The sequence below is a fragment of the Pleurodeles waltl genome, chromosome 4_2 (genome assembly GCF_031143425.1).
Source record: "Pleurodeles waltl isolate 20211129_DDA chromosome 4_2, aPleWal1.hap1.20221129, whole genome shotgun sequence".
In the NCBI taxonomy this organism is placed as follows: Eukaryota; Metazoa; Chordata; class Amphibia; order Caudata; family Salamandridae; genus Pleurodeles; species Pleurodeles waltl.
The window spans coordinates 195,568,443-195,594,361 of record NC_090443.1 but is presented as its reverse complement, the minus strand read 5'-3'; the positions used below and the strand labels follow the sequence as shown (position 1 = coordinate 195,594,361).

At 45.8% G+C, this 25,919-nt stretch overlaps 1 protein-coding gene across 1 annotated transcript in view; it reads left to right on the top strand.

Moving 5' to 3' along the window:
- LOC138292459 (myomegalin-like) overlaps positions 1-25,919 on the top strand; it is a 1,643,599-nt gene that overhangs the window by 1,078,360 nt on the left and 539,320 nt on the right. Inside the window, exon 24 of the mRNA XM_069231077.1 lies at positions 9,480-9,611. Coding sequence (XP_069087178.1) covers positions 9,480-9,611 — 132 coding nt within the window. The remainder of the gene's footprint in view (positions 1-9,479; positions 9,612-25,919) is intronic.

The window sequence follows — 25,919 nt, the reverse complement described above, 5'->3', positions numbered from 1 at the left end:
ACAATCTGATGATGTCAGCGCATGATCACGCACTGACCGTATCAAAGGCCGCCCCCAACCACGCTGGAAGCTCAGCTTCCAGTGCGATCGGAGAGAAATGCTTTGCATTTCTCTTCCAATCCTGGGGGCAGCGCAGGGACAGGAAAGGAAAGGCCTTTCCTTTCCTTTCCTTTCATGACTATTTGAGCATTTCTGCAGCCCGATCATGAAGTGATGGGGCTGCAGAAATGCCCACTAGACACAGGGAGTTTTTTGTTTTTTTAAGTTTTTTTCACTATTTATGTATAAGGGGAGTTGCCCCTTTGGCAAGGACTGCTTCCCGGGGGGGAATATATTACTAAGCCTTGTTCCTGCAACATCTCAGAGCCATTAAGAATCATGATCCATCTTATCCTTTAGCTAAACACTTTTGGGATGTACATGAAGGTAACTGTAGTTCCCTAGCATTTTATGGTGTTAAAACCATTGCGGCCCATCCCCGAGGAGGCAATAGAATTGCACATTTGAGACAAATGGAGTCCAAAACTATTTTACTTTTAGGTACAGAACACCCTTGGGGTCACAACTTGGACGCAGAGCTTCATGTACATCTGTAAGTTTTTAGATTTTCCCATACAGATATATACACATTTTTTCACATTTTTTCACACATAGATTTTGTCCAATAGAAAACATGAAATGAAATTGATGACTTTTTTAGAATATTGTGTTTTGTTAGGATCCTTACTGATTGACTTTATCATTATTGTTATTATTATTATTATTAGCATGTTGCCGGATTGAAACTTAGTGTATTTTGGTAATCATTTTTTATTAATATTTTATTCACTTTTAGGGTGTTACACTCATCTATTTTATTCCCATACTGTTGCATAGGTCTTTGGGGAGGATAGCGGCGCACATATACATTCTCCTGTTGCTAAATTTGTGGGGTTTATTTACAATTTCCTAATCGATAACAACTTGACCTATGATATGGATCTATTAATTAATCTCTTCAGATTCCTTTTAGAATATATTAATTTATAGGACTATGACTAATTTAATGAATTATGATGATGAATATCCATTTATTTATTTATTCCACGTTGAAATCCCTTTTACCTGTATTTTATTTTGTATTTTTAGAATTGACTGAATTTACTCTATTTATTTGTCATCATTTGTCATCTATTTATAGCCTGTATATGGAGTGGATGTATTGCAATCAATTGGCAGTACATATATTTATATATTTATATATTTATACTATTAATTAACATTTATATATCAGGCTTTTAAAATTAAAATTAAAACTAAAATCAAAATCAAAATTAAAATTATTAGGTATAAGTGGGCAATATGTGGACATCAAGAGTAAAAGGAAAAAGGAAAAATGAAAATTGAAAAAGAGAAAGAGAGAAAAAAATAGCATACATGGGATTTGTTTTGTATTCAAGAATTGCAGACTGTGATTACAATTAATTAATTTTTTAGTGTTCACAAGTGACCTGACTATATTTGTGATAATGTATTATAATATGAGAGAAATATATAATGTCACATTTTTAGTTCATAGTTTATTTCAAAACATGCACAGGATTAGGAGTTTCTCATTTTTAAGTTAAAATTGTGACGTTATAAAATGGCCGCTCCATTTGCACTTCTCTTGAGCTATGCAATGAACATCAAAGAAGGACTATATGGTTTAAATAGTTGAGTGTAAAATGTCTGCCAATGTCCTGTTGAAGGCTTTGGCCGAAACGCGTAGACATTTGGTTGGGACAGCGTGTGTGTCTTTTGAATGGTGGGCACATTGTCGATCTTCTTTTTGTGCTTTTTGTACCAACTTTTGCTGGTGTGATTTACCTGCAATCTAATCTTTTTTCAATAAATAGCAGCCGATGAATTTATCGATAATAAGTGTTTTTTTGAGTATTTTACCAGCTGGTATTGAATGATGTGCAGCCCTTGGTGTGCGATTTAAATACACCATTTTTCTGGATATATATATGTGTATGTATGTGTATATGTTGTTTCTGTGCTTGGCATGTTCGTGGATCATTGCATGGCTCCTGGTTTTTGGGTTGTTATACTAGATATCTATGAATTCCTGCTCTCATCTTATCACACTTATCTACTCATCACTCTTATGTCATGTCTCTATCAAACTATCCTCCATTCTCACTCTGACTCATCCCAAATCTCTTCTACCACCTTCACCTCCTAAATATCTCTGCCTAAGCTCTTCCCTCCTCCACATCTAACTCACCAAACCTCACTCTACCTCTGTGACCTCCCACACAACCCTACTAAATTCTCCTGCATTCATCTCACCCTGCTACTATGCTCTTCCTAAACCTTCCACATACTCTTCCCCCTCCGCCCCCCTTTATTCATCCCAAGCCTTTGGGTTGAGTAAATGAAGGATATACTCCCAATTAACACCTCTGGATTTCTTTCCTCCTCCACCCCTCCATAACTCCAGGCAATCTAACTAACAAACTCTCATATCCACGGCTCACATCAACTCATAATAATACTAAAACTGTACTCATTATTAAACTATACTAATCCATCACTAATTCTTGTTGGGTTCCGGAGTAGCGTGCTACTCATCGAAAAGCGCTTCGACACCTCGTCAGGGGTAGTAAGCGCTATATAAATACGATTACAATTACAATTACAATCTGATGATGTCAGCGCATGATCACGCACTGACCGTATCAAAGGCCGCCCCCAACCACGCTGGAAGCTCAGCTTCCAGTGCGATCGGAGAGAAATGCTTTGCATTTCTCTTCCAATCCTGGGGGCAGCGCAGGGACAGGAAAGGAAAGGCCTTTCCTTTCCTTTCCTTTCATGACTATTTGAGCATTTCTGCAGCCCGATCATGAAGTGATGGGGCTGCAGAAATGGCCACTAGACACAGGGAGTTTTTTGTTTTTTTAAGTTTTTTTCACTATTTATGTATAAGGGGAGTTGCCCCTTTGGCAAGGACCGCTTCCCGGGGGGGAATATATTACTAAGCCTTTTCTGCCCCCCCCGGGGACAGTTCGGCCTATTATAATTAGGCTGATCTGCCCCCTGTAGGTGGGGGGGGGCAGAAGCCACTAGACGCCAGGGAGTTTCTTTTTTTAATGTTATGAATGAAGGGGAGCGACCCCTTGAGCAAGGGTCGTTCCCCTGGGGGGCAATTTATTATTCGGGGTCATTTAATTAGGCCACTCCACCCCTAAGGGGGACAGAAACTACATGACACCATGGATTTTTGTTTTTATGTCAGTTTCACGCAAGGTGAGCAACCCCTTAGGCAAGGGTCGCTCCCTGGGGGGAAAATTAATTTTAGGCCACTTCCGCTCCCCCCTTGGGAGCAGATCAACTTATTTTAATTAGGTCAATCTGAAACAACTGGGCACCAGGGATTTTTTAATTTTTTAATATTTTACAGATGGGGAGCGACCCCTTAGACAAGGGTCGCTCACCTGGGAGGCAAATTTATTTTAGGCCATTTCTGCCCCCCCGGGGGCAGATCGGACTATTTATATGAAGCCGATCTGCCCCCAGGGGGACAGAAATCACTTAGGCACCAGGGATTGGTGTGTGTTTTGTTTGGGGGGCAGCCCCTTGGGCAAGGGTGGCTCCCCAGTAGGAGACATTACTGTCAGCTATTTCTGCCCCCCTTGGGAACAGATCGGCCTATTTTTGTAAGGCCCAGAAAGCCCACCAGAGGCCAGGGATGATTTAGTTTTTCAAAAAAAGAGGGTGGGGGTATGGCCATACCCCACCCCAAATAAATGGGAACACAGTTGTGGGCAGATGGGACAATTACCCCCAATCCACTCCCTGGGGGGGTAGAAAGCCTACTAGATGCCAGGGAATTAAAAAAAAAAAAAAATAGTGGGGTGGTGGCCATCAACCAGTATGGACATGGTTATGCCCCCACCCCAACTGAAGTGGAGGTAACAGCCTTTCACCTTTTCCCCCGCACACTAAAACATCTTACCCCATGGCAAGCAAGAGGACATTTGATTGTTTTGGGTTTTGGTTTTACATTTGGGCCATGAGAACTTGTCTAACTCTCCAAATCGTCCCACTTGGAATGGTGAGGGCTGCACTTTTTGGACTTTGGGATGCTGCCATGTAGAATAATCTACGAGACCTAGACACATCTGAAAACTAAACATCTGGGTGAGTCCAGGGTGGTGTGCTTCACATGCACCAGCACCATTTCCCTACCCACAGTGCCCTGCAAATCTCCAAGCTTGCTTGAAATCACACATTTTCTGTACAATTTTGTGATGGAACCGTCTGGAATCTGCAAGAATCCACAAAATTCCTACCACCCAGGATTGTCGCATCTGTACCGATAAAAATTCTGCCCCACTTGTCAGCCTAAAAACGTTATTTTTTCAAACTGCCCTTTTGGACCCACTTTGGTTCCCCCTCAATTTTGACCTGTTTTTGGCTCTTCCCTGTCACAGACACTTGGCCCACCTACACAAGTGAGGTATAATTTCTATTGGGAGACTGAGGGGAATGTTGGGTCTTAGGAAATTTGTGCTGGTGCAGTGACCCCACACAGAAATGTGGGAGAAATGTGATTTCTTAGCTAAATTTGAGGTTTGCTGAGGATTCTGGGTACGAAAACACTGGGGGATCGACGCAAGTCACACCTCCCTGGGCTTCCTAAGTCGTCTAGTTTTCAGAAATGTCTGGGTTTGGTAGGTTTCCCTAGAGCCCAGGAAGAAAAATGCAGGTGTCCCTCCACAAAAACAGGTAGTTTTGTATTTTGATTTGTTCACGTAGTGTTTTGGGGCATTTCCTGTCGGGGGCACCAGGCCTACCCACACAAGTGAGGTACCATTTTTTATTGTGAGACCTGTGGGAGCGCTGGGTAGATAGAGCTTTGCAGCACCGAAATGTGAGGAAAAAGTGTTTGTTTTGTCAAAGTTTGAGGTTTTCTAAGGATTCTGGGTAACAGAACCTGGTGAAAGAACCACAAGTTACTCCATCCTGGTTTCCCCTAGGTGTCTAATGTTCAGAAATGTCCAGGTTTGCTAGGTTTTCCTAGGTGCCGGCTGAGCTAGAGGCCAAAATCCACAGCTAGGCACTTTGCAAAAAACAGGTCAGTTTTCTTTAGGAAAATGTGATGTGTCCACGTTGTGTTTTGGGGCAATTCCTGTTGTGGGCACTAGGCCTAATCACACAAGTGAGGTACCATTTTTATGGGAGACTTGGGAGAATGGTAAGTGGAAGGAAATTTGTGGCTCCTCTCAGATTCCAGAACTTTCTGTCCCCAAAATATGAAGAAAAGGTGTTTTTTTGCCAAATGTTGAGGTTTGCTAAGGATTCTAGGTAACAGAACCTGGTGAGATCCCCTCAAGTCACCCCATTCTGAATTTCCCTAGGTGTCTAGTTTTCAGAAATGCACAGGTTTGGTAGGTTTCCCTACGTGCCAGCTGAGTTAGAAGCCAAAATCCACAGATAGGCACTTTCCAAAAAACACGTCAGATTTCAATGTAAAAATTTGATGTGTCCATGTTGTGTTTCCTGTCGCGAGCATTAGGCCTACCCAAATAAGTTAGGTACCATTTTTATCGGGAGACTTGGGGGAACAAAGAATAGCAGAACAAGTGTTACTGCCCTATGTCTTTCTCTACATGTTTTCCTTCCAAATGTAATACAGTGTGTAAAAAAGCCGCTATTTGAGAAATGCCCTGTAATTCACGTTAGTATGGGGACCCCGGAATTCAGAGATGTACAAAAAAACAACTGCTTCTCAACACCTTTTCTTGTGCCCATTTTGGAAATGCAAAGGTTTCCTTGATACCTATTTTTTACTTTTTATATTTCCCCAAATGATTTGCTGAATACCCATTGCATTTTGCAGCTCATTTATTGCCTCTGACTACCTAGAGTTCTTGATGAACCTACAAGCCCTATATACCCTCGCAACCAGAAGAGTCCAGCAGACGTAACGATATATTGCTTTTGACAATCTGACATCGCAGGAAAAAGTTACAAAGTAAAATGTGGAAACAAATGGCTGTTTTTTTCACCTCAATTTCAATATTTTTTATTTCAGCTGTTATTTTCTGTAGGCAAACCTTGTAGGATCTACACAAATGACCCCTTGCTGAACTCAGAATTTAGTGCACTTTCCAGAAATGTTTAGCTGTCCGGGATCCTATTCCTGTAAGCCGTGAAGATGGTGATTTTAGCACTGCAAACCTGTAGTTGATGCCATTTTCAGGGAAAAAAACACAAGCCTTCTGCAGCCTTTTTTTCCCATTTTTTTTTTAAAAAACAAAATTTTCTCAGTATCTTGGCTAACTTCTTGGTGTCCTCCAGGGGAACCCACAAACTCTGGGTACCACTAGAATCCCTAGTATGTTGGAAAAAAAGTATGCAAATTTGGCGTGGGTAGCTTATGTGGACAAAATGTTATGAGGGCCTAAGCCTCAAATAGCCCAAAAAAGGCCTGGCCCCTGAGGCGAAAAAGGTCTGGCAGCGAAGGGGTTAACACACATTATTTATTTCAGACAAGATTCTGACTACTATATTTTGGTACTTCAATGGCTATCGAATGGGAAAAGATCACAGGCTTTTATTAAAATAGACACACACACACACACACACACACAGTAACCCTAGGCTTTGTTCCATATCCAATTATAATTCCAGCATAAAACATCTCTACATGAATTTTGACTCCAACTCATTGACAAGAACAGAATGGGCAAGCTCAGTATCAAAAACGTGTTCCTAAAATTCCAGAACTGGTGTTAGAGTAGTAAATTAGGCTATTAACCCCTTCTGTGCCCAGGATGTAATGGTTACGTCCTGAGGCACAGTGCTCGTGTGCCCAGGACGTAACCATTACGTCCTGGGCACAGAGTCCAGAGGGAGCGCTAGCGCTCCCTCTGTGGGGTTCCCCCCCCACTCCCCCACGGCAGGGATGGAAGGGGAAGCCCTTCCCCTTCCACCCCGACCCCCCATCCCCGTGACATCAGCGCGCAATCGCACGCTGACTATCACAGAGGCCTCCTCCTATCGCGATCGGAAGAGAAATGCAAAGCATTTCTCTTCCGATCACGTGGAGGAGGCATGAGAGGCTTCAAAGGGAAGGAAAGGAATTTCCTTCCCTTTCAAGTCTCTCAGAGCATTTAAAAAGCCGGATTGTAAAGCAATCCAGCTTTTGAAATGCCCACTAGACACCAGGGATTTATTTATTACAGGAAATTGGCATAAGGGGAGCGACCCCTTGGGCAAAGGTCGCTCCCCAGGAGGGCTTTTTTTTTTAAGGCCTTTTCTGCCCCCAGGGGGGGCAGAAACCTCTAGGCATCAGGGATCTTTTTTTTTTTTTTTTTATTTTTTTTTAGAGGTGGGGAGCGACCCCTTAGGGAAGGGTCGCTCCCCTAGGGGGCAAATTATATTTAGACCATTTCTGCCCTCCTTGGGGGCAGATCGGCCAATTTTAGATCAATCTGCCCCCAAGGGGGGCAGAAACCACTAGGCACCGGGGATCTTTTTTTGTGAAAAAATGTGATGTGTCCATGTTGTGTTTTAGGCCATTTCCTTTTGTGGGTGCTAGGCCTACCCACACAAGTGAGGTACCATTTTTATCGGGAGACTTGGGGGAATGCTGGGTGGAAGGAAATTTGTGGCTCCTCTCAGATTCCAGAACTTTCTGTCACCGAAATGAGAGGAAAAAGTGTTTTTTTGCCAAATTTTTAGGTTTGCAAAGGATTCTGGGTAACAGAACCTGGACAGAGCCCCACAAGTCACCCCATTTTGCATTCCCCTAGGTGTCTAGTTTTCAAAAATGCACTGGTTTGCTAGGTTTCCGCAGGTGCTGGCTGAGCTAGAGGCCAAAATCCACAGGTAGGCACTTTGTAAAAAACACCTCTCTTTTCTGTGGAAAAATGTGATATGTCCACGTTGTGTTTTGGGCCATTTCCTTTCGCGGGCGCTAGGCCTATCCACGCAAGTGAGGTACCATTTGTATCGGGAGGCATGGGGGAACACAGAATAGCAAAACAAGTGTTATTGCCCCTTGTCTTTCTCTACATTTTTTCCTTCCAAATGTAAGACAGTGTGTAAAAAAGACGTCTATTTGAGAAATGCCCTGTAATTCACATGCTAGTATGGGCACCCCGGAATTTAGAGATGTGCAAATAACCACTGGTGCTCAACACCTTATCTTGTGGCCATTTTGGAAATACAAAGGTTTTCTTGATACCTATTTTTCACTTTTTATATTTCAGCAAATGAATTGCTGTATACCTGGTATAGAATAAAAACCCATTGCAAGGTGCAGCTCATTTATTGGCTCTGGGTACCTAGGGTTCTTGATGAACCTACAAGCCCTATATATCCATGCAACCAGAAGAGTCCAGCGGACGTAACGGTATATTGCTTTCAAACATCTGACATTGTAGGAAAAAGTTACAGAGTAAAACGTGGAGAAAAATGGCTGTTTTTTTCACCGCAATTTCAAATTTTTTTTTTATTTCAGCTGTTATTTTCTGTAGGAAACACTTATAGGATCCACAAAATGACCCATTGCTGAATTCAGATTTTTGTCTACTTTTCAGAAATGTTTAGCTGTCTGGGATCCAGCATTGGTTTCTCACCCATTCCGGCCACTAACTGGAAGGAGGCTGACAGCACAAAAAATAGTAAAAATGGGGTATGTCCCAGTAAAATGTCAAAATTGTATTGAAAAATTGGGTTTTCTAATTCAAGTCTGCCTGTTCCTGAAAGCTGGGAAAGATGGTGATCTTGTCACCACAACCCCTTTGTTGATGCCATTTTTAGGGAAAAAACCACGAGCCGCCTTCTGAAGCCCTTTTTTCCCATTTAAAAAAAAAACAATTGCGGCTAATTTCTTGGTCTCCTTCGGGGGAACCCACAAAGTCTGGGTACCTCTAGAATCCTTAGGATGTTGGAAAAAAAGGACACAAATTTGGCGTGGGTCGCTTATGTGAACAAAAAGTTATGAGGGCCTAAGCACGAACTGCCCCAAATAGCCAAAAAAAGGCTCGGCACAGGAGGGGAAAAGGCCTGGAAGCGAAGGGGTTAAAGCAAAAAATAAGAAATAATTTTCGCAGATTGGAAAAAAGACACCTAAGATTCTACTAAGGATGAATATAACATAAAAAAGTTCATTGGGTGTGCCTTACTGATGCAAAACCTTGTGGATCTTGTATTCCACTTTTGCGAGTGTATCACAACATCAACCAATTTTAATTTCTTAAATATTAAAAGTGACAAATATAATCTGCATAATTTGATAAATATAAAATGTTTAGTCGGACGGAGGCCTATCAAAGACATTGTTGCACTGTATGTATTTCTTCTAACTGCGCCATTACCAATGAAGACAGGTACTTCTAACTCAAATTGAACCTACATTCCGGTATAATTAAACTCTCTGCATCACCTTCAGCAGAACAGGCATGACTCATTACCTTTTATTCGTGGCTTTCTCCCTATAGATCCCATCAATCACATTGGCAATACCAACAGTACGAAGTTATCCAAGTTGTCATCTCAGACCATCTCCAACAACCATCTCAGTCTCCCATGTTCACAGCCTCTTCCTAGAGACAACAGTCAGTCATGGACAGGTATGGAACTGTAATGATGTTTTGCAACTTGCATGAAAAAGGAAGACGCATTGTATGTACAGAATGCTCCTTTTCTTGGTGTTGGCCCATAATCTTGTAACCGCAAGTTTGTGTTACTTACTATAAGCTTACTTTAAACATTTGATCTGAGAAAATTATTTTATTGCTGTTGCATGATGTTGTACTATCTTCCAGGTGAGTAGTGTTAACAGGGCTTTGAGGGAACTGGAAGACAAAACATAGTAGCCAGTAACACTCTAAATACATTTATTTCCATTGTTTGTTGCCAAGTGTATTAAATATTAAAAAATAATTCTCTATGGCATGCTCCATGGTTTGACCGCTTTTCTCTTTGGAGGGCTTATTTAGGTCTGGCTTAACAGTGCAGGTGTGCTTTACCCTATATGATCAACAAAAAAGAGCTTTCAGAAACTTTGCAGAGGGAGAACCTTTGGTAGTTACCCATATGATCATTGCTTTGAGTACAGCATTAGACTGGGCAGAAACTGTGTGCTTTTGCTTGCATTATACTTTTTGCCTTATGGGAAAGCTTGTGTCCAATATAGCTGTAGTTTATTGCTAGCAAGACGGAGACCATGCTCTGCCAGGTGGGAAGGGCAGGCACCAGTCATCTAAATGATTTCTGGCCAATGGGAGACAGGTCACTTCCTGTATGGGCAGACTCTGTATGAGATCTGGGGATACAACTAAACTCCACCCTCTCCTTAGTAGACCATGCAAAGAAGACATCCAATACCTGCTTTGCTGTATGAGGGCGGTACGTAAAAATCCTCCCACTCCCTCCAATCAGCTGTCTATCATCAATGGGATCATCACTTGCTGGATTGATTATTGTAATGCCCTTTTCATTGGCACATCAAAGAAGACAATAAAGTGTCTCTCACAAATCCAAGCTGCAGTAGACAAACTGGTGCTTGGACAGAAATGTAGTTCCTACACCTCGACAGCCCTAGATTCCTTGCACTGGTTGCCAGTGAAAAAGAGAATTTCTCTTTAAGTAGCATGCTTGATGGACAAGACAGTCTGCCAGCAGGCACCTCACATCCTGGAGAGTAGGCTTAATCCGTACCAACCAGGCAGATTACTCTGCTCAGCCTCTGTGTCTAAGTATCAGATTCCTCGGTAAGTAAGCAAGAGCAGGAAGAGCCTATTCAGCCCAGGGTCCTGAACTGTGGAACAGTATACAACGTATATTCAAGTGACACAGGACCATTCATCATTCTGGAAACTTCTGAAAATGTGGATCTACTGACAGTAGACTCCCCTTGAGATGGTCAGGCTTATGTCCTGTAGCACCAGGATACCTGTGGCGTTGCAGTTGTGCTTAACAAATGTGATTAATAATAATGCAAGACTGAGTTGGTTGACTATGATGACTATGATGATGATGGCATGGGGGTCTCTAAACCTCAGTCTCTTGGTATAGTCATCAAGCAGAATCTCTCACTGGCCATTTGGACCTTTGGTAGTTGACTTGAAGCCTTGAAGGAGAACTGCTATTGAGAATGCATTCCCATTTCAATGAAACCAATAAAGTTCCACAATAACGACAAAGAGGATGGTATGCAACCATAAATGTTTATTTCAAATCAATAATTCATAGCAATCAGCAAAATCGGCAACAATTAATGAAATATACAGTTACAGGAAAAATGTTAAGGCCCTCGTGCACTCTGAATTGAAGTATTATGAGGTACAGAATGCAAATAATCAATGTATAAAGAATATACAACATCCAAACTGGGTGTTCTATAGTGTAACTAACTCTAGCTAAATTAAGCAATAAAAGTGCAAAGGTGATTTCTAAATGGAGAAAAGAGGAAGGTGTCAGCATCATGGGTACCTCAGTAGAAGTTCAGAGGAAACAAAGAGTGTTTAGCAAGAAGCTTCACTCTCAAGGAAATCGGAAAGGTTCAGAGATCTGCTGTCTTTCAAGTCAGGAAAAGGTCTCTGCTCTAATTACTATGGAACACCATAAAAGCACTATTGAAAGTCCTAGAACATCCGTACTTCGTCCCACAGTCAATCCTATGACGTCATTTGCCAGTAGTCCACCTAAATTCCCACCCCAACTCAATGGGGTACACATCTGTTCATTCTTAAGAGTTGCATCTTCCTCGTAGGCAGTGTCCAGGAGACTCCGTTAATGGTCATGTCTCAGCGTCTACTGCCAAATTTTCACCTTCATGCTTCAGTATCAATCTAGTGTAAAAAAAATGAGCATCTCTGTAGCTAACGAAGGACTTGATGTCGTACCTGCATAGTAAGGAATAAACAGCATACTAACAGTTTTAAAATGAGTAACACTCAGCTAAGGCCTAATTTCAAGCTACGTTATCTTAATAATCAGAGAGGAGGCACATTATAACATTATTGACCACAGGAAAGCAAGCTATTATCCTTATAATGTGAACATACAATACATGAAAATGCATGGGTCATTTACTCAATCCAACGTACTAATGTGCAGAGCAATTTTTTTATTTACAATGATGCATAAAAGTGTAACACACAAGTTAATGAGTTAAGGCACATTCTGACTATACAAAGTATATATATATTAATAGAGCAAAACATTGTGTGCAGAGGGTGGAGTCTAAATTACGGTGTCCAAATGACAAGTCACTGATCAAGGCTATAGGCCTGATCTGTTTATTATTTGAATTTACCATAAAGGCAGTGAGCTTGACTCAGTTATTAGGGAAAACATGTGTTAATACCAATAGAACTTCAAGAGTCGATTTATTACACCCTATTATATTATATTAAAGCCTGTAAACAAGTATTTTATTTCGAAGAATCTCAACGATTACTCTAGTAGAAAAGAATTTTGGAGTTATTTACACTTTCTAAAGAAAATTTTATCTGTAATAATTACTTTTTGGGTGGGATGTATATCGTTTTGCTAATTATATTTTTGTACATATTTTTAATTTTATGATTGTATGCCAGAAGGTTTCCATGTGAGAAAACGAACCCTTGATACAGTAGGTCTGAATTAATTCAGATGGCAGGGCATTGGTAAAGGGTATATGCCTGATTGGTTCTTTGTGAACGGTTATTTCAGAAGCTATTAGTCTGATCTATTTACTGTAGAAACTCACAACAAGAGCAGTAGACCTGACTTATTTATTGTGAAGAGCCTATATGAAGGCCAATATGCTTTTAATGATGGGTTAAACTGTGCTAAAGCCTGTAGAATTTTGTTCCCTGGGTTCTCAAGGATTACCATAGCAGGCAAGAGATCTAGGGCCAGATGTACGAAGGTCAGGTTTTGCAACTCACAAATTGAGAGATTTAGCAACTCGCAATTTGTGAGTCGCAAAACCTGATGTACAACAGTGTCTCAGACACTGTTAGCGATTCCCAAATGGGTTTCAAGGGACCTGCCTTATTAATATTCATGAGGCAGCAGACCACCATGTCTGTGACTGCTTTTTGAGTGAAGCAGTTTTTATTTTTGAAATGCAGCCCGTTTTCCTTAAAGTAAAACGAGATGCTTTGCAAAACAAAATATGAAAAGTTCCCTTTTTATTTGTTCAGAGTAGGCAGTGGTTTGTAGGACTGCTACTTGCTCTGAAAAAAAGTTGGACCCCATTCACAAAGAGGAAGGGTTACTGCACTTGTTTTGCGACCACATTCACAGCCGCAAAATAATCATGCATACCACTGCAACTCGGCTATTAGGAAGGGAGACCCTTGGCATGCCCCTTCCTAATAGTGACTCGCAAACTCATTTTGCGATTCAGTAAATAGATTGCAGAATCGCAAAATTAGGTTTGTACTTTGGAAAATGCTTTTTTTTGGTTTCAAATGGACTAATTCTGCAAATTGCCCATTTGCGACCAAGAAAAAACTATGTACATCTGGCCCTTGGTGTTGCTAAACCTATGAAAAAGCTTGACCATAAATTTGCAAATAATACTTATTATGCCTTCTACAGAGGGGTTTATATTGCTTTGCCACTGTAATCCAATACCAGAGGTCTGATCTGTTTATGATGAAAAGTTACCACAAGAGTAGGCCTGCTTTACTGGTTGTAAAATTGCATATTTTAAAGACACATTTTAGAGACTACAATAGTAGACAAGGGTTTTGATGTTGATGCCCTCTTCTGCCAAGACCCCTGATAAGATGATTTTCACTGTGATAATCCGTGTTAGGCCCTTATAGAAGAGTTTGTATATTGTTTTAGCAGCTTTAGTACTTTTGGACGTATTTCAAATTTTATGAGTGATTTGTAATTGTATTCTTGGTTGCTATCATATGGGAAAGCTTTTGCTCAATACAGTATACCTCAATCAGTCAATCAATCAGTGTTCTTGTATAGTGCGGCTAATCACCCATCAGGGTCTCAAGAGGCTAGGGGAGGGCAGTTGCAGTTCAGTCGAAGAGCCACAGTGAGGTGAAAGAAGCATCTCCCTCCGGCTGTGTTCTTGCGGATCCTTGGGGTGGTGGCCAGTGCAAGTGTGGCGGAGAGGAGGTGTCTGGTGAGCATGCAGAAGGACAGGCAATGGTTGAGGTATGCAGGTTTGATGTTGTGGAAGTTCTCGTAGGTGTGCGTGAGGAGCTTGAAATGGATTCTTTCGTTGATCGGTAGCCAGTGAAGGTCTCTCATGTGAGCAGTAATGTGGCTGCGGTGGAGGATGTCCAAGATGAGTCAGGTTGAGGTGTTCTGAATTCTCTGCACTTTCTTTTGGAGTTTTTGGGTGGTGCCAGCATTGAGTGCGTTGCCATAATCTAACTTGCTGCTGATGAGCGCCCGGGTGACTGTTCTCCTGAACTCAGAGGGGATCCATTTCAAAATCTTTCAGAGCAGGTGGAGTGTGTGGAAACGAGAGGATGAGACAGCATTGATTTAGAGTTTCATTGAGAGCAAGGAGTCAAGGATGATGCAGAGGTTGCATGCATGGTTGGTGGGTGTGGGGGAGGGTTCAGAGCATTGAGTACCACCAGGAATCATCCCAGGTGGAGGAGGTGGAACCCAGGATGAGGACCTTGGTTTTGTCTGAGTTTATTTGGAGGCAGCCGCCCGTCATCCAGGCAGCGACTGCCTTCATTCCGTTGTGGAATTTGCTTTTAGCAGCTGTAGGCTCGTCAGTGAGGGAGAGGATCAGCTGGGTGTCATCTGCGTAGGAGACAATGTTGAGTCAGTGGTTTCTGACAATGTTTGCAAGCATGCCATGTAGATGTTGAATAGGGTGCGGCTCAGAAATGAGCCCTGAGGAACTCTGCAGCTGATCTCTGTCGGATTTGAGGAGAACAATAGTAGCCTGACTCTCTTGGTTCAGCTAGTGAGGAAGGAGCGGATTCACTCTGCCTCAGATGCCGGAGTTATGGAGTCTAGTGGAGAGGGTGTAGTGAGAGACGGTCAAAGGCGGTGGAGTGGTCCAGGAGGATGAGGGCTGCGGTTTTGCCTCAGTTGAGGAGAGTGCGGATGTCATCCCTTGCGGTGAGGAGTTCTGTCTCGGTGCTCTGGTTGCTTCTGAAGCCTGAGAGGAGTGGTCCAGGGTATGGTTGGTTTCGATGAATTCAGTGAGTTTTGGCACTGATGGCCTTCCCGATGACTTTGGCTGGGAAGGGGAGCAGCGAGATGAGTCTGTAGTTTTTGAGGTCCGTCGGTCAGCAGAGGGCTTTTTCAGCAGGGGGTTGGTTTCTGCCTGTTTCCAGTCTTCCGGGAATGGGGCGGATTCGATGGAGCAGTTGATGAAGCAGCAGAGTTCAGGTGTGATGGTTGTGCTGGGTTTCTTGAAGATGTGGTAGAGGCTTGGATCCGAAGGGCTCAGGAGTGGATGTTTTTTATGATCTTTAGGGTGTCTCTGTGGAGAGGGTGGTCCAGTTGAGCAGGGTCTGCAGGGAACTGGAGCCTTTGGGTGCAGTGGTTGCGGGTGGGGTGGGTGAGACTTGGGTTGCAAAGCTGTCGTAGATGTCTGAGATCTTGTCGTGGAAGAAGGTGGCAAGGTTGTTGCAGAGTTCTTGGAAGGGGATGTCTGTGGAGTCTGTTTACGGATGCAACGCCTGAGAGAAATTGGGCTTGCAGGCCCAGCCCTGATTTTATTAAGCTCCTTTTTACATGACAGGGAGCAGACGGTTGGCATGGGAAGTTTGACTTCCAAGCCTTTTGCTCTTCCTTGTGGAGTTCCACAGGGGTCTTTATTGAGCCACCGTATTTAATATCTATATAGCTCCACTTTTGTACCTCATTAGGGATTTTGGCTTTGGGGCCATTTCATATGCCGATGATACTCAAATGATTGTACCAATTATGGGTAACATTGAGGAGACTGCTTCCAGGCTTGACTCCACGCTCACCTTCGTTGAACCAGCTGACATCTCATGCTTATTTATCCTGAAAATTGATACAAAAGATCCTTCCTTTTCTTCCTGGCGATTTACAGAGATCAGTGGTCACTGCACTTGTGCATGCTAAATTGAACTACTGTAATTTCTTATATACCGTGACCCAGAGTGGAATCCTCAATAAACTTTAGAAGATTCAAAATGTGGCAGTTAGCTAGCTAAAAAATGTAAAGAACATGAGTCAGAAGATCTCCACTGGCTCCCCCTCTGTAAAAGAGTGGCTTTGAAAACCCTCTGTATCGCCCACAAACTTCTCTATTCAGTTAGTCTATTTCCTTTTTAATGTAAAACTGTCTGGTATGTTCCCAAGTGGTCTTTTAGAACTTTGAATGCCAATTTGTTAGCTACTCCCAGAATTTTCAAAACTTTGTGGGGTGACAGAAGTTTTACCTATTTTACGGCTCATTTGTGGAACTCCATGCTTGGTCACCTTAGATGTCAGCTTAATTTGACAACCTTCAGAAAAGTGCTAAATATCTGTCTGTTTAGTCAGCAATAGTTGCTTCCATGGGATTCATGTTAGGCATTTTCTTTTTCTCCTTTCTTATTGCACAGTTTATGGGTCACTGTCTATTTTCTACTTTCATCTTTCTCCCGCTTTTCTTAGCTTTTCGCTACATGGCAGCACCTAGACGCCTTCGAGCATTTGTTTGTGCTTTATAAATAAACAAACTCAAACAAGAAGCTTCCCAATAGGCCGGACTTTCTCACTCGAAATCAAGTACAGATCAGACATCCAAACCCTGGGTCACTCAACCTTGCGATATGGGTCCTAAAGTCATAGAGTTTGGTTACTTAGGATTGCCTGTGGAATACATGGACATTCTCAGGGAAGCTTGCAGACCCACAACTAGAGCATGTTATGCTGCAAAATGGAAATGTTATGTTTGGTACTGCCAATCCAAACGTATTGACCCCATCAAAGCTACTGTTTAAGACATTGTTTATTTGCTCCATTTACAAAAGCAATTTTAGCTTACACTTCCATTTGCCTACATCTCACAACTGTAGCAGCATATCTACAGAACAGACAACATAGTTCTTTGTTCAGAATTTCAGTCATTAAAGCTTTCATGGAAGACCTTAAAAGGGTCATTCCACCCATGGTGCCTCCTGCACCATCCTGGAACCTCAATATTGTGCTTACCCGACTCATGGACCCTCTTTTTGAGCCACTTCTTTCATGTCCTCTTCAGTACCTTTCTTGGAAGGTGGCTTTCTTAGTTGCCATCACATCCCTTAAACATGTCAGTGGGCTCCAGGTCCTAACCTTGGAAGAATCTTTCTTTCAAATTCATAGAGACAAGGTGGTCCTTCACACAAACCTGGACCTTCTTCCGAAAGTGGTTTTACAATGCCATGCGGGCTGGGGATAGAAGCAGTCACAGATGTGTCTGTTAGAGAACAGTTCTTCCTCCAGAGGGTGTGCGGGATCATTGTATGTATGTGGAGGGCAGCGCAGGGCTGTGCGAGGGGTGACCATTCAGGATTTGTGGTTATTGGGCTTGGGCAACTTTCCGAGTGCAGGAACGTCCTATAGGACATGGTTTTATGTAGCGAGACTTTCAGAACTGAAGGCATTCTGAGGGAGGGGCTTTGTGGAGTTAGATACTTTCTGATTGGAGGGGCCTCTGTGTATTTTGAGTAAGACTTTATGGGGATAGAGACTTTATGATCAGCTGAGCTATCAATTGTCACATGTCCATGCATGAGTATCTGAACCAGTCCGGCATTTAACTGTGCATTCTAGGACTTGTAGACCAACTTAGCCAATTATAAAAACTACACAAAGCAAAGCATACCTTTGGACTGGAAGAGGTTCTGCCACTTGTAACACAGTTTAGACCACAATTAATTCAGGACTACAAGCCCCAGAATTCAAAGCAGAATACTGGAATGGATGGACTAGTGATACAGGGACAGACCTGGGAAATGTTATCGTTCCATATTAAAGTGGACTGTCTGGAGGGGCTCAGGAATTTTCATGTAGGGCCTTAGCCACATGGCTTTATGGAGGGATGCTTGGTGTCTAACGAGGAGGACTTCCGTGAGGCTCAATTCTACCTGGTGGAGGGGCTCATATGAGTGTATATTTGTGAGCAGAGGCTTCCTTGAAGGGAATGCTCTCTAGGGAGCTCCAGGCATACTAGGCATACTACGGGAGATAGGATTATGCTCCTGTCTGTGTGTGAGAGGAACCTCTGATGGGATCAGAAGGTTTTATGATGTGGGCAGTGTTGACTTCTTTGGAGTTCCAGAAGGCTTTTTGAGGGGGCTGAAAGGGATTTCTGAGGTGAATACTTACTGAAGGGACACTCTGTGGATTCTGAACAGGGGTTGGGGCCTACTTAGGGAGTCGCAGTGCTTTTGGGAGGCTCAAGTAATTTCTAAGAGTAGTGGACTTCCGAAGGGTCAAAATACATTCTATATGAAGAGTAGGGGTCCATACTGTTAATGGTTTTTGCTACAGGAAAGTGTGGAAATGGAGGATTACAACACAATATGTGGAATTCTATTTCTTTGTTGACATGCTTCGCAAATTATGCAACGTGTAGTGATGAAAATGTTCACCCGGGAAGGAAACAATAAATTATACAAAACAAGACATGAATATAACATTGACCAATCACATAAATCAATATTGAGGTTTCAGCGAAAAAAATATATCACACAGTATGATGCAAAAACTGGTATATTTAGAAAATAAACCATGTTGCAAAAAATATAATATTCGGAAAATACACACATAGGTGCTCCAATTGACGGCACAATATAACAGTGATATGAAGTGAACAATTATACAAAATAAGTTTATATACAAAAATTTACAATATAATGCAATAACCATATGCCCATTCCTCAACAGTTTACTGGATTGAAAGCTTGAAACTAAATATTCATGTGACGTAATAGTTCAGTATCCTAAAATTACAGTCCTGAATGGGCGAAAGACTAAGGGGGTCTTTACAACCCTGGCGGATGGTGTTAAAGCTGCGGAAATACCGCAAACAGGCCGGCGGACAAAAAAAGGGAATTATGACCCTGATTGAAACCGCCAACAAAGACAGCCACTTTAACACACCGCCCGCCGCGGCAGTGCAAACAAGCAGCGCGGCGGTCACCGCCAACAGACAGGCGGAAGACAATGTACCTCCCACAGTATTACAACCCGCCAATCCACCACCCTTTCCGGGGCAGATTCACTGTGGATAAAAACACGGCGGAAACAGCTTTTGCTATGGGAAAACGCTCACCTCAACACATCCCACGAGGACTCCATGGAGCCGAAACTACAAATACTCCCTTGCCCTTGTGTTTCTGCTCCTCTACGACCAACAGCTACGTAGGCGCCGAAGACAATGATGAGTACTGCACCTACGACACAGGGGAGGAGGGAGGCAAAAGTTAGGGGGACACCCACCAAACACCCCCACCCTCGCATATTACAACATACACACCAATGCATTCACAAAAATCACAGTAACAACCCACAATCCCCCCGGAAGAATGAAAAGACAATGCGAAATTCGGTCAAACATTGTAATGTGGCAATATACATGTCATACAAAAATATACAGATATATATTTGAAAATCAATCATAATTATATACAATACGAGAAGTAGTGCAGATATGTACATCACAATGTCCGTGCACCAACAGTCCAAAAATGCATGGGCGTGGCCCACAAAGGATACCTGACCACAATCGGAGAGAACACTGCCGGGGCATCAGATAGAAATACTACAGGCACCTCAGGGGGAAAGGAAGGGAGGGCACCTCAGCCGGATGACTGCAAACCCAGATCCACGACGGGGTTCCATGCCCATTGATGTATCCTGGGGAGTGCAAAGCCACAGTCTCTCAAGTCTCTACAGTGGGTGGCTTGCCCACTGTGCCATCCTGGGGAGTGCAAAGCCACAGTCTCTCAAGTCTCTACAGTGGGTGGCTTGCCCACTGTGCAATCCTGGGGAGTGCAAAGCCACAGTCTCTCAAGTAGATGCAGGTCTCTACTGGTACTGGGGGGGACTGGTGCCCAGACTGGATGAGTCTCCCCGTGAAAGTTCCTGTCCTGTCACTGTCCCAGCTGCACATGGGATAAGGATGCCTGATGTGGCGGTCCATTCATTCCTACCCGGTGCTTGCCCTGTTCAGCGGTGCTTTGCCATGGCGGTCTTTGCCCTGTTCAGCGGTGCTGTGCCATGGCGGTCATTGCCCTGTTCAGCAGTGCTTTGCCATGGCGGTCTTTGCCCTGTTCAGCGGTGCTTTGCCATGGTGGTCTTTGCCATGTTCAGCGGTGCTTTGCCATGGCGGTTCCGGACTGTTCAGCGGTGCTTTGCCATGGCGGTCTTTGCCCTGTTCAGCGGTGCTTTGACATGGCGGTCTTTGCCCTGTTCAGCGGTGCTTTGACATGGCGGCCTTTGCCCTGTTCAGCGGTGCTTTGCCATGGCGGTCTTTGCCCTGTTCAGCGGTGCTTTGCCATGGCGGTCTTTGCCCTGTTCAACTGTGCTTTGCCATGGCGGTCTTTGCCCTGTTCAGTGGTGCTTTGACATGGCGGTTCTGATACGGACATTGGTGTGTGGCATGACGTTCTCTACACTGGGCATTGGTGTGTGGCATGACGTTCTCTACACTGGGCATTGGTGTGTGGCATGACGTTCCATCATTGCCCAGCGGGGCTGTGGCAGCCGGGGCCCTCCAGGGCACTGACTCCGGCGGTGGCGGTGGTCTCCTGACCAGTGACAATACTTGTGCCCTCCTGGGCTGTGACTCTGGCGGTGGTCTCTGGACCAGTGACGATACTTGTGCCCTCCTGGGCTGTGACTCTGGCGGTGGTCTCTGGACCAGTGACGATACTTGTGCCCTCCTGGGCTGTGACTCTGGCGGTGGTCTCTGGACCAGTGACGATACTTGTGCCCTCCTGGGCTGTGACTCCGGCGGTGGTCTCCTGACCAGTGACGATACTTGGGCCCTCCTGGGCTGTGACTCTGGCGGTGGTCTCTGGACCAGTGATGATACTTGTGCCCTCCTGGACACTGACTCCAGCGGTGGCGGTGGTCTCCTGACCAGTGACGATACTTGTGCCCTCCTGGGCACTGACTCCGGCGGTGGCGGTGGTCTCCTGACCAGTGACGATACTTATGCCCTCCTGGGCTATGACTCTGGCGGTGGTCTCTGGACCGCTGACGATACTTGTGCCCTCCTGGGCTGTGACTCCAGCGGTGGTCCCCTGACCAGTGACGATACTTGGGCCCTCCTGGGCTGTGACTCCGGCGGTGGTCTCTTGACCAGCGAAGATACTTGGGCCCTCCTGGGCTGTGACTCTGGCGGTGGTCCCTGGACCAGTGATGATACTTGGGCCCTCCTGGGCTGTGACTCTGGCGGTGGTCCCTGGACCAGTGACGATACTTGGGCCCTCCTGGGCTGTGACTCTGGCGGTGGTCTCTGGACAAGTGACAATACTTCTGCCCTCCTGGGCACTGACTCCGGCGGTGGCGGTGGTCTCCTGACCAGTGACGATACTTGTGCCCTCCTGGGTACTGACTCAGGCGGTGGCGGTGGTCTCCTGACCAGTGACGATACTTGTGCCCTCCTGGGCTGTGACTCTGGCGGTGGTCTCTGGACCACTGACGATACTTGTACCCTCCTGGGCTGTGACTCTGGCGGTGGTCTCTGGACCAGTGACGATACTTGTGCCCTCCTGGGCTGTGACTCTGGCGGTTGTCTCTGGACCAGTGACGATACTTGTGCCCTCCTGGGCTGTGACTCCGGCGGTGGTCTCTGGACCAGTGACGACGGTGCTGGCGGTTGTGTGTCGACCGCCGGAAATGATGGCGCACTTCTCCGCTGTGACACTCACAACAGGCTGGGCAGACTTCCTCTGGCCCTTCCCCACCTTTGGTGGAGTCACAGCTGACTCTCTAATTACCTTGGAACCCATGTCAGTTGTTTTCGCACCAGGAGTCTTAACACGGTCCCGTTGTCCACTCTCCAATTTTAGAGCCTTTACAGGAGGTGGGCTGCCAGTGCCTTGGTTCCGGGTCATACTGCCTGCCCTGGTGGCCGGTGCACTCCACAAACCTTGAACAGGCACCACTGGTATTGGAGGCTTTTTGGCTGAGGCGCTACTACGGGACTGATGAATTGAGGGGGGGGTGGGAGCAAAAAGGTCAACTTTACAGAGGGACAGTTTCTGACGAGCACTGGGATGGGTAGCTGGATGGGGTCTGGGAGTGGAGGAAGAGGAGGTGGTTGTCGGAGGTGTCACTTTAGCTGTTTTGGGTGCAGGTACTGGAGGCTGTCGTGAGGTGGATGGATGTTGGGTGAGTGATTGCCGGCGTTTGTGTACTTTGGGAGGGGGCGTCACAGACACACTGGGAGAGGACACTGGGAGAGGACACAGGGGACGTGTAAATGGCAGTGGAGGTGGTGAGTGCAGGTGAGCGGCTTGTTGCTGGGTGTCCTGGTGCGATTCATGGTGCCTGTAGATGTGGTGCATGCAGGTGTGTGTGTAGACGAGACTGGGAGGGAGGAGGGAGAAGAGGAGGAGGGGGACACAGTGGAGGCAGTGGATGGTGCTGTGTCTGTACGTGGGTGAGGCTTGCGTGAGTGCCTGTGGTGTGTGTGGTGCCTATGTTTGATTGAGCTACTTGTGTGTGTTGACTTGTGTGCATGCTGGTCTGTAGGTGTGCTTGGGATGGGCTGGGGTACAGGAGATTGGGTCTGGGTGGAGGAAGTTGGAGGGGGGAGGCTAGACACTGGGACAATGGCTGCCATCAGTGCTGAGGCCAGAGATTGCAGGGTTCGCTGAAGGACAGCCTGACCAGAATGAATGCCCTCCAGGAATGCATTACCGTGTTGCAACTCTCGTTCTACACCCTGGATGGCATTCACAATGGTAGACTGCCCAACAGTGAGTGACCTGAGGAGGTCAATGGCCTCCTCACTGAGGGCAGCAGGGGTGACTGGGGCAGGGCCTGAGGTGCCTGGGGTGATGCCCTTCCATTACGGTTTCACAGGAGTGGTTACCTACGTGTCAACTGCTTGCAATCTTCAAGGGCTTGTGATGTGTGACATAGGTATGTTAGCCTTACAATGGTAAGGCCATTATGACACTGTTATTGATAATACATATTTACTAAATCACAGACTGACTCCAGATTGTTTTGTGTTTCAAGGGTGTTTATTGAAGTGCTCAGAAATGTGAGGGGTTTGTAAAATGAGGATGGGTGATGGGGGAGGAATGTCCATGGCAGAGTCCAGTCTATTAGTCTCACAGGTGCACTGCCCATCTGGGCATAGGAAGTGGAGCTGGTGCAGTTTAAGTATGGACAGGGTAACAAAGTGGGACAGTGGGAGGACAATCAGGGTGTTCTCATTTCCTGGCGGGGTCTTGCCATCTTGCTCTGTCCTGTTCCTGGATCTCAGGGACCGCTTGCGTGGTGGTTGTCCGTCTGCAGGGGGTGGGGTGCTGGTGTGGTGGTCCTGTGGCGGGGCGTCCTGTCCACTAGCGCAGGCGGAGGTGGTGGGCAGTTCATCGTCCATCGTTCATCGTCCTGGCTAGTGTCAGGGGCCCATTGGAGTGCCACGGTGTCCCTCAAGGTCTGCTGTATGTCCTTCAGCACCCCTACGATGGTGCCCAGGGCGGAGCTGATGGTCCTGAGCTCCTCCCTGAACCCCAAATACAGTTTGTCCTGCAGGCGCAGGGTCTCCTGCAACTTGTCCAGGACCGTCGCCATCGTCTCCTGGGAGTGGTGGTATACTCCCATGATGGAGGATAGGGCCTCGTGGAGAGTGGGTTCCCTTGGCCTGTCCGCCCCCTGTCGCACAGCAGCCCTCCCAGTTCCCCTGTGTTCCTGGGCCTCCGTCCCCTGGACCGTGTGCCCACTACCACTGCCCCCAGGTCCCTGTTGTTGTTGGGGTGGCGCGTTAGCCTGGGTTCCCTGTAGTGGTGGACACACCGCTGATTGACCTGTCCTGGGTAGGGAGGTTTGGGCCCGCTGGGTGGGTGCTGTGCTGGTGTTACCAGAGGGTGGAAGCTCGGTGTTGGGCTGTGCCTGTGCAAGGGCGACCGACTGTCCTGAGGCCCACGATGGTCCGGGCTGGTCATTAAGATCCAGTAGGGCAGAGCTGCTGTGGTCACTGTGGGCCTCTTCTGGGGTGGAGTGGTGTTGTGTGGACCCTTTGGTGTGGTGACGGTCCTTCGGGTTCCTGCAGGGGCATAAGAGCATGATTATTGCATGTGTGTGTGTAATGGTGTGCAATGGGTGGGGGTTTGTGTACCCCAGTGCAAGCATTCCTGTGTGTGGGTTTGTGTGATGATGGTTGGGGGGGTGTTCTGGATATGTGCAGTGGGCATGCTTTAGTGAGGGGTGTCCATGCTTAGTTGTGTCATGCAAGGCTTGGTGTTGGGATGGGTGGTTTGTGTTATGGGTACATTAGTGAGGATTTGGAGTGATAGGGGAGGGTGTGAGGGTGGGGGTGTGTGATAGCATGCAGGTGGGGTGGGGGATATGATAGTTAAGATTTGATTTACCAGTGTCCCATCCTCCACCGACTCCTCCGAGGCCCTCAGGATGCAAGATGGTCAAGACTTGCTCCTCCCATGTTGTTAGTTGTGGGGGAGGAAGTCGGGGTCCGCTGCCAGTCCGCTGTACCACGATGTTGTGCCTGGAGACCGTTGAACGCACCTTCCCCCGTAGGTCGTTCCACCTCTTCCTGATGTCCTCCCTATTTCTTGGGTGCTGTCCCACGGCGTTCACCCTGTCCACTATTCTGCGCCATAACTCCATCTTCCTGGCTATTGATGTGTGCTGTACCTGTGAGCCAAATAGCTGTGGCTCTACCCGGACGATTTCCTCCACCATGACCCTGAGCTCCTCCTCGGAGAAGCGGGGGTGTCTTTGGCGTGACATGGGGTGGTGTGGGTGATGTGTGGGGTGGTGTATGTGGTGATGAGTTTGGTGAGTGTAGTGGTGTGTGGTGTTTTGAGCGTGGATGTTGTGTGGGTGATGGTGTTGTGTGCGTCTGTGTGATGGGGTTGTCTATTCTGTGCTCTCTCTCTGGCCTTCGTTCGTGATTTTTTGGTCGTAGGGGTTTGTGGGTGATGTGGGTGTTTGTTTTATATTGTATTGGGTGTGTGGGAGTGGTGTTTGTATGTGTGTCAGGTGTGTGTATTCGGAATTGTCCAATGTGGTGGTGTTTTGGAGATGTGTGTGTATTTTGAGCGCGGAGGTGTGTGCCGCCAATGGAATACCGCAGTTGAAGGACCGCCGCGTGGATTCGTGGGTCGTAATAGCATGGGCGTGTTTCTGTTGGCGTGGAAGTGGAGGATTTGTTTCCGCCAGTTTATCAATGACCTTTGGTGTGGCGGTGTTGTGTGGGTGTCTGAATTTCGGCGGATTCCAAGATGTGTGTCATAATAGCTGTGGCGGAATACCGCCGCCGCGGCGGTGTATTGGCGGTCTTCTGCACGGCGGTAAGCGCCTTTTACTGCCAATGTTGTAATGACCCCCTAAGTCAACGTTGTTCAGAATAAATCCACCTGTGTCATCATCAGGACAAACAAAGTTAGACACCAATCCAGACAAAGTCAGGAAGACAAACTCCTGAAAGGACCTCCATCCATATTTCTGTCTAGCTAGAAGAAAATGCATCTGAACCGCACTGTGCAGGGCCTGAAAAGAGGCTCCCCAAAGGTCAACAATGAATAAGTGCGGTACGGGTCAACAATAACCAGGTACGCGGGTGTAAACACTGCCCCGTACTTCAGCATGCCAAGTCCCCATCAATATATTGCAGAACAAAGAGGAGGGGAGGAAAACCCCTCTTATCCGGCATCCTGTCAGCTGAAACCGTCTGTCTTCGTGAGCCTATTACCTCACTGATCCACCCAAGATGCATCGTGGGTTGGCCTAACTTCACTGTA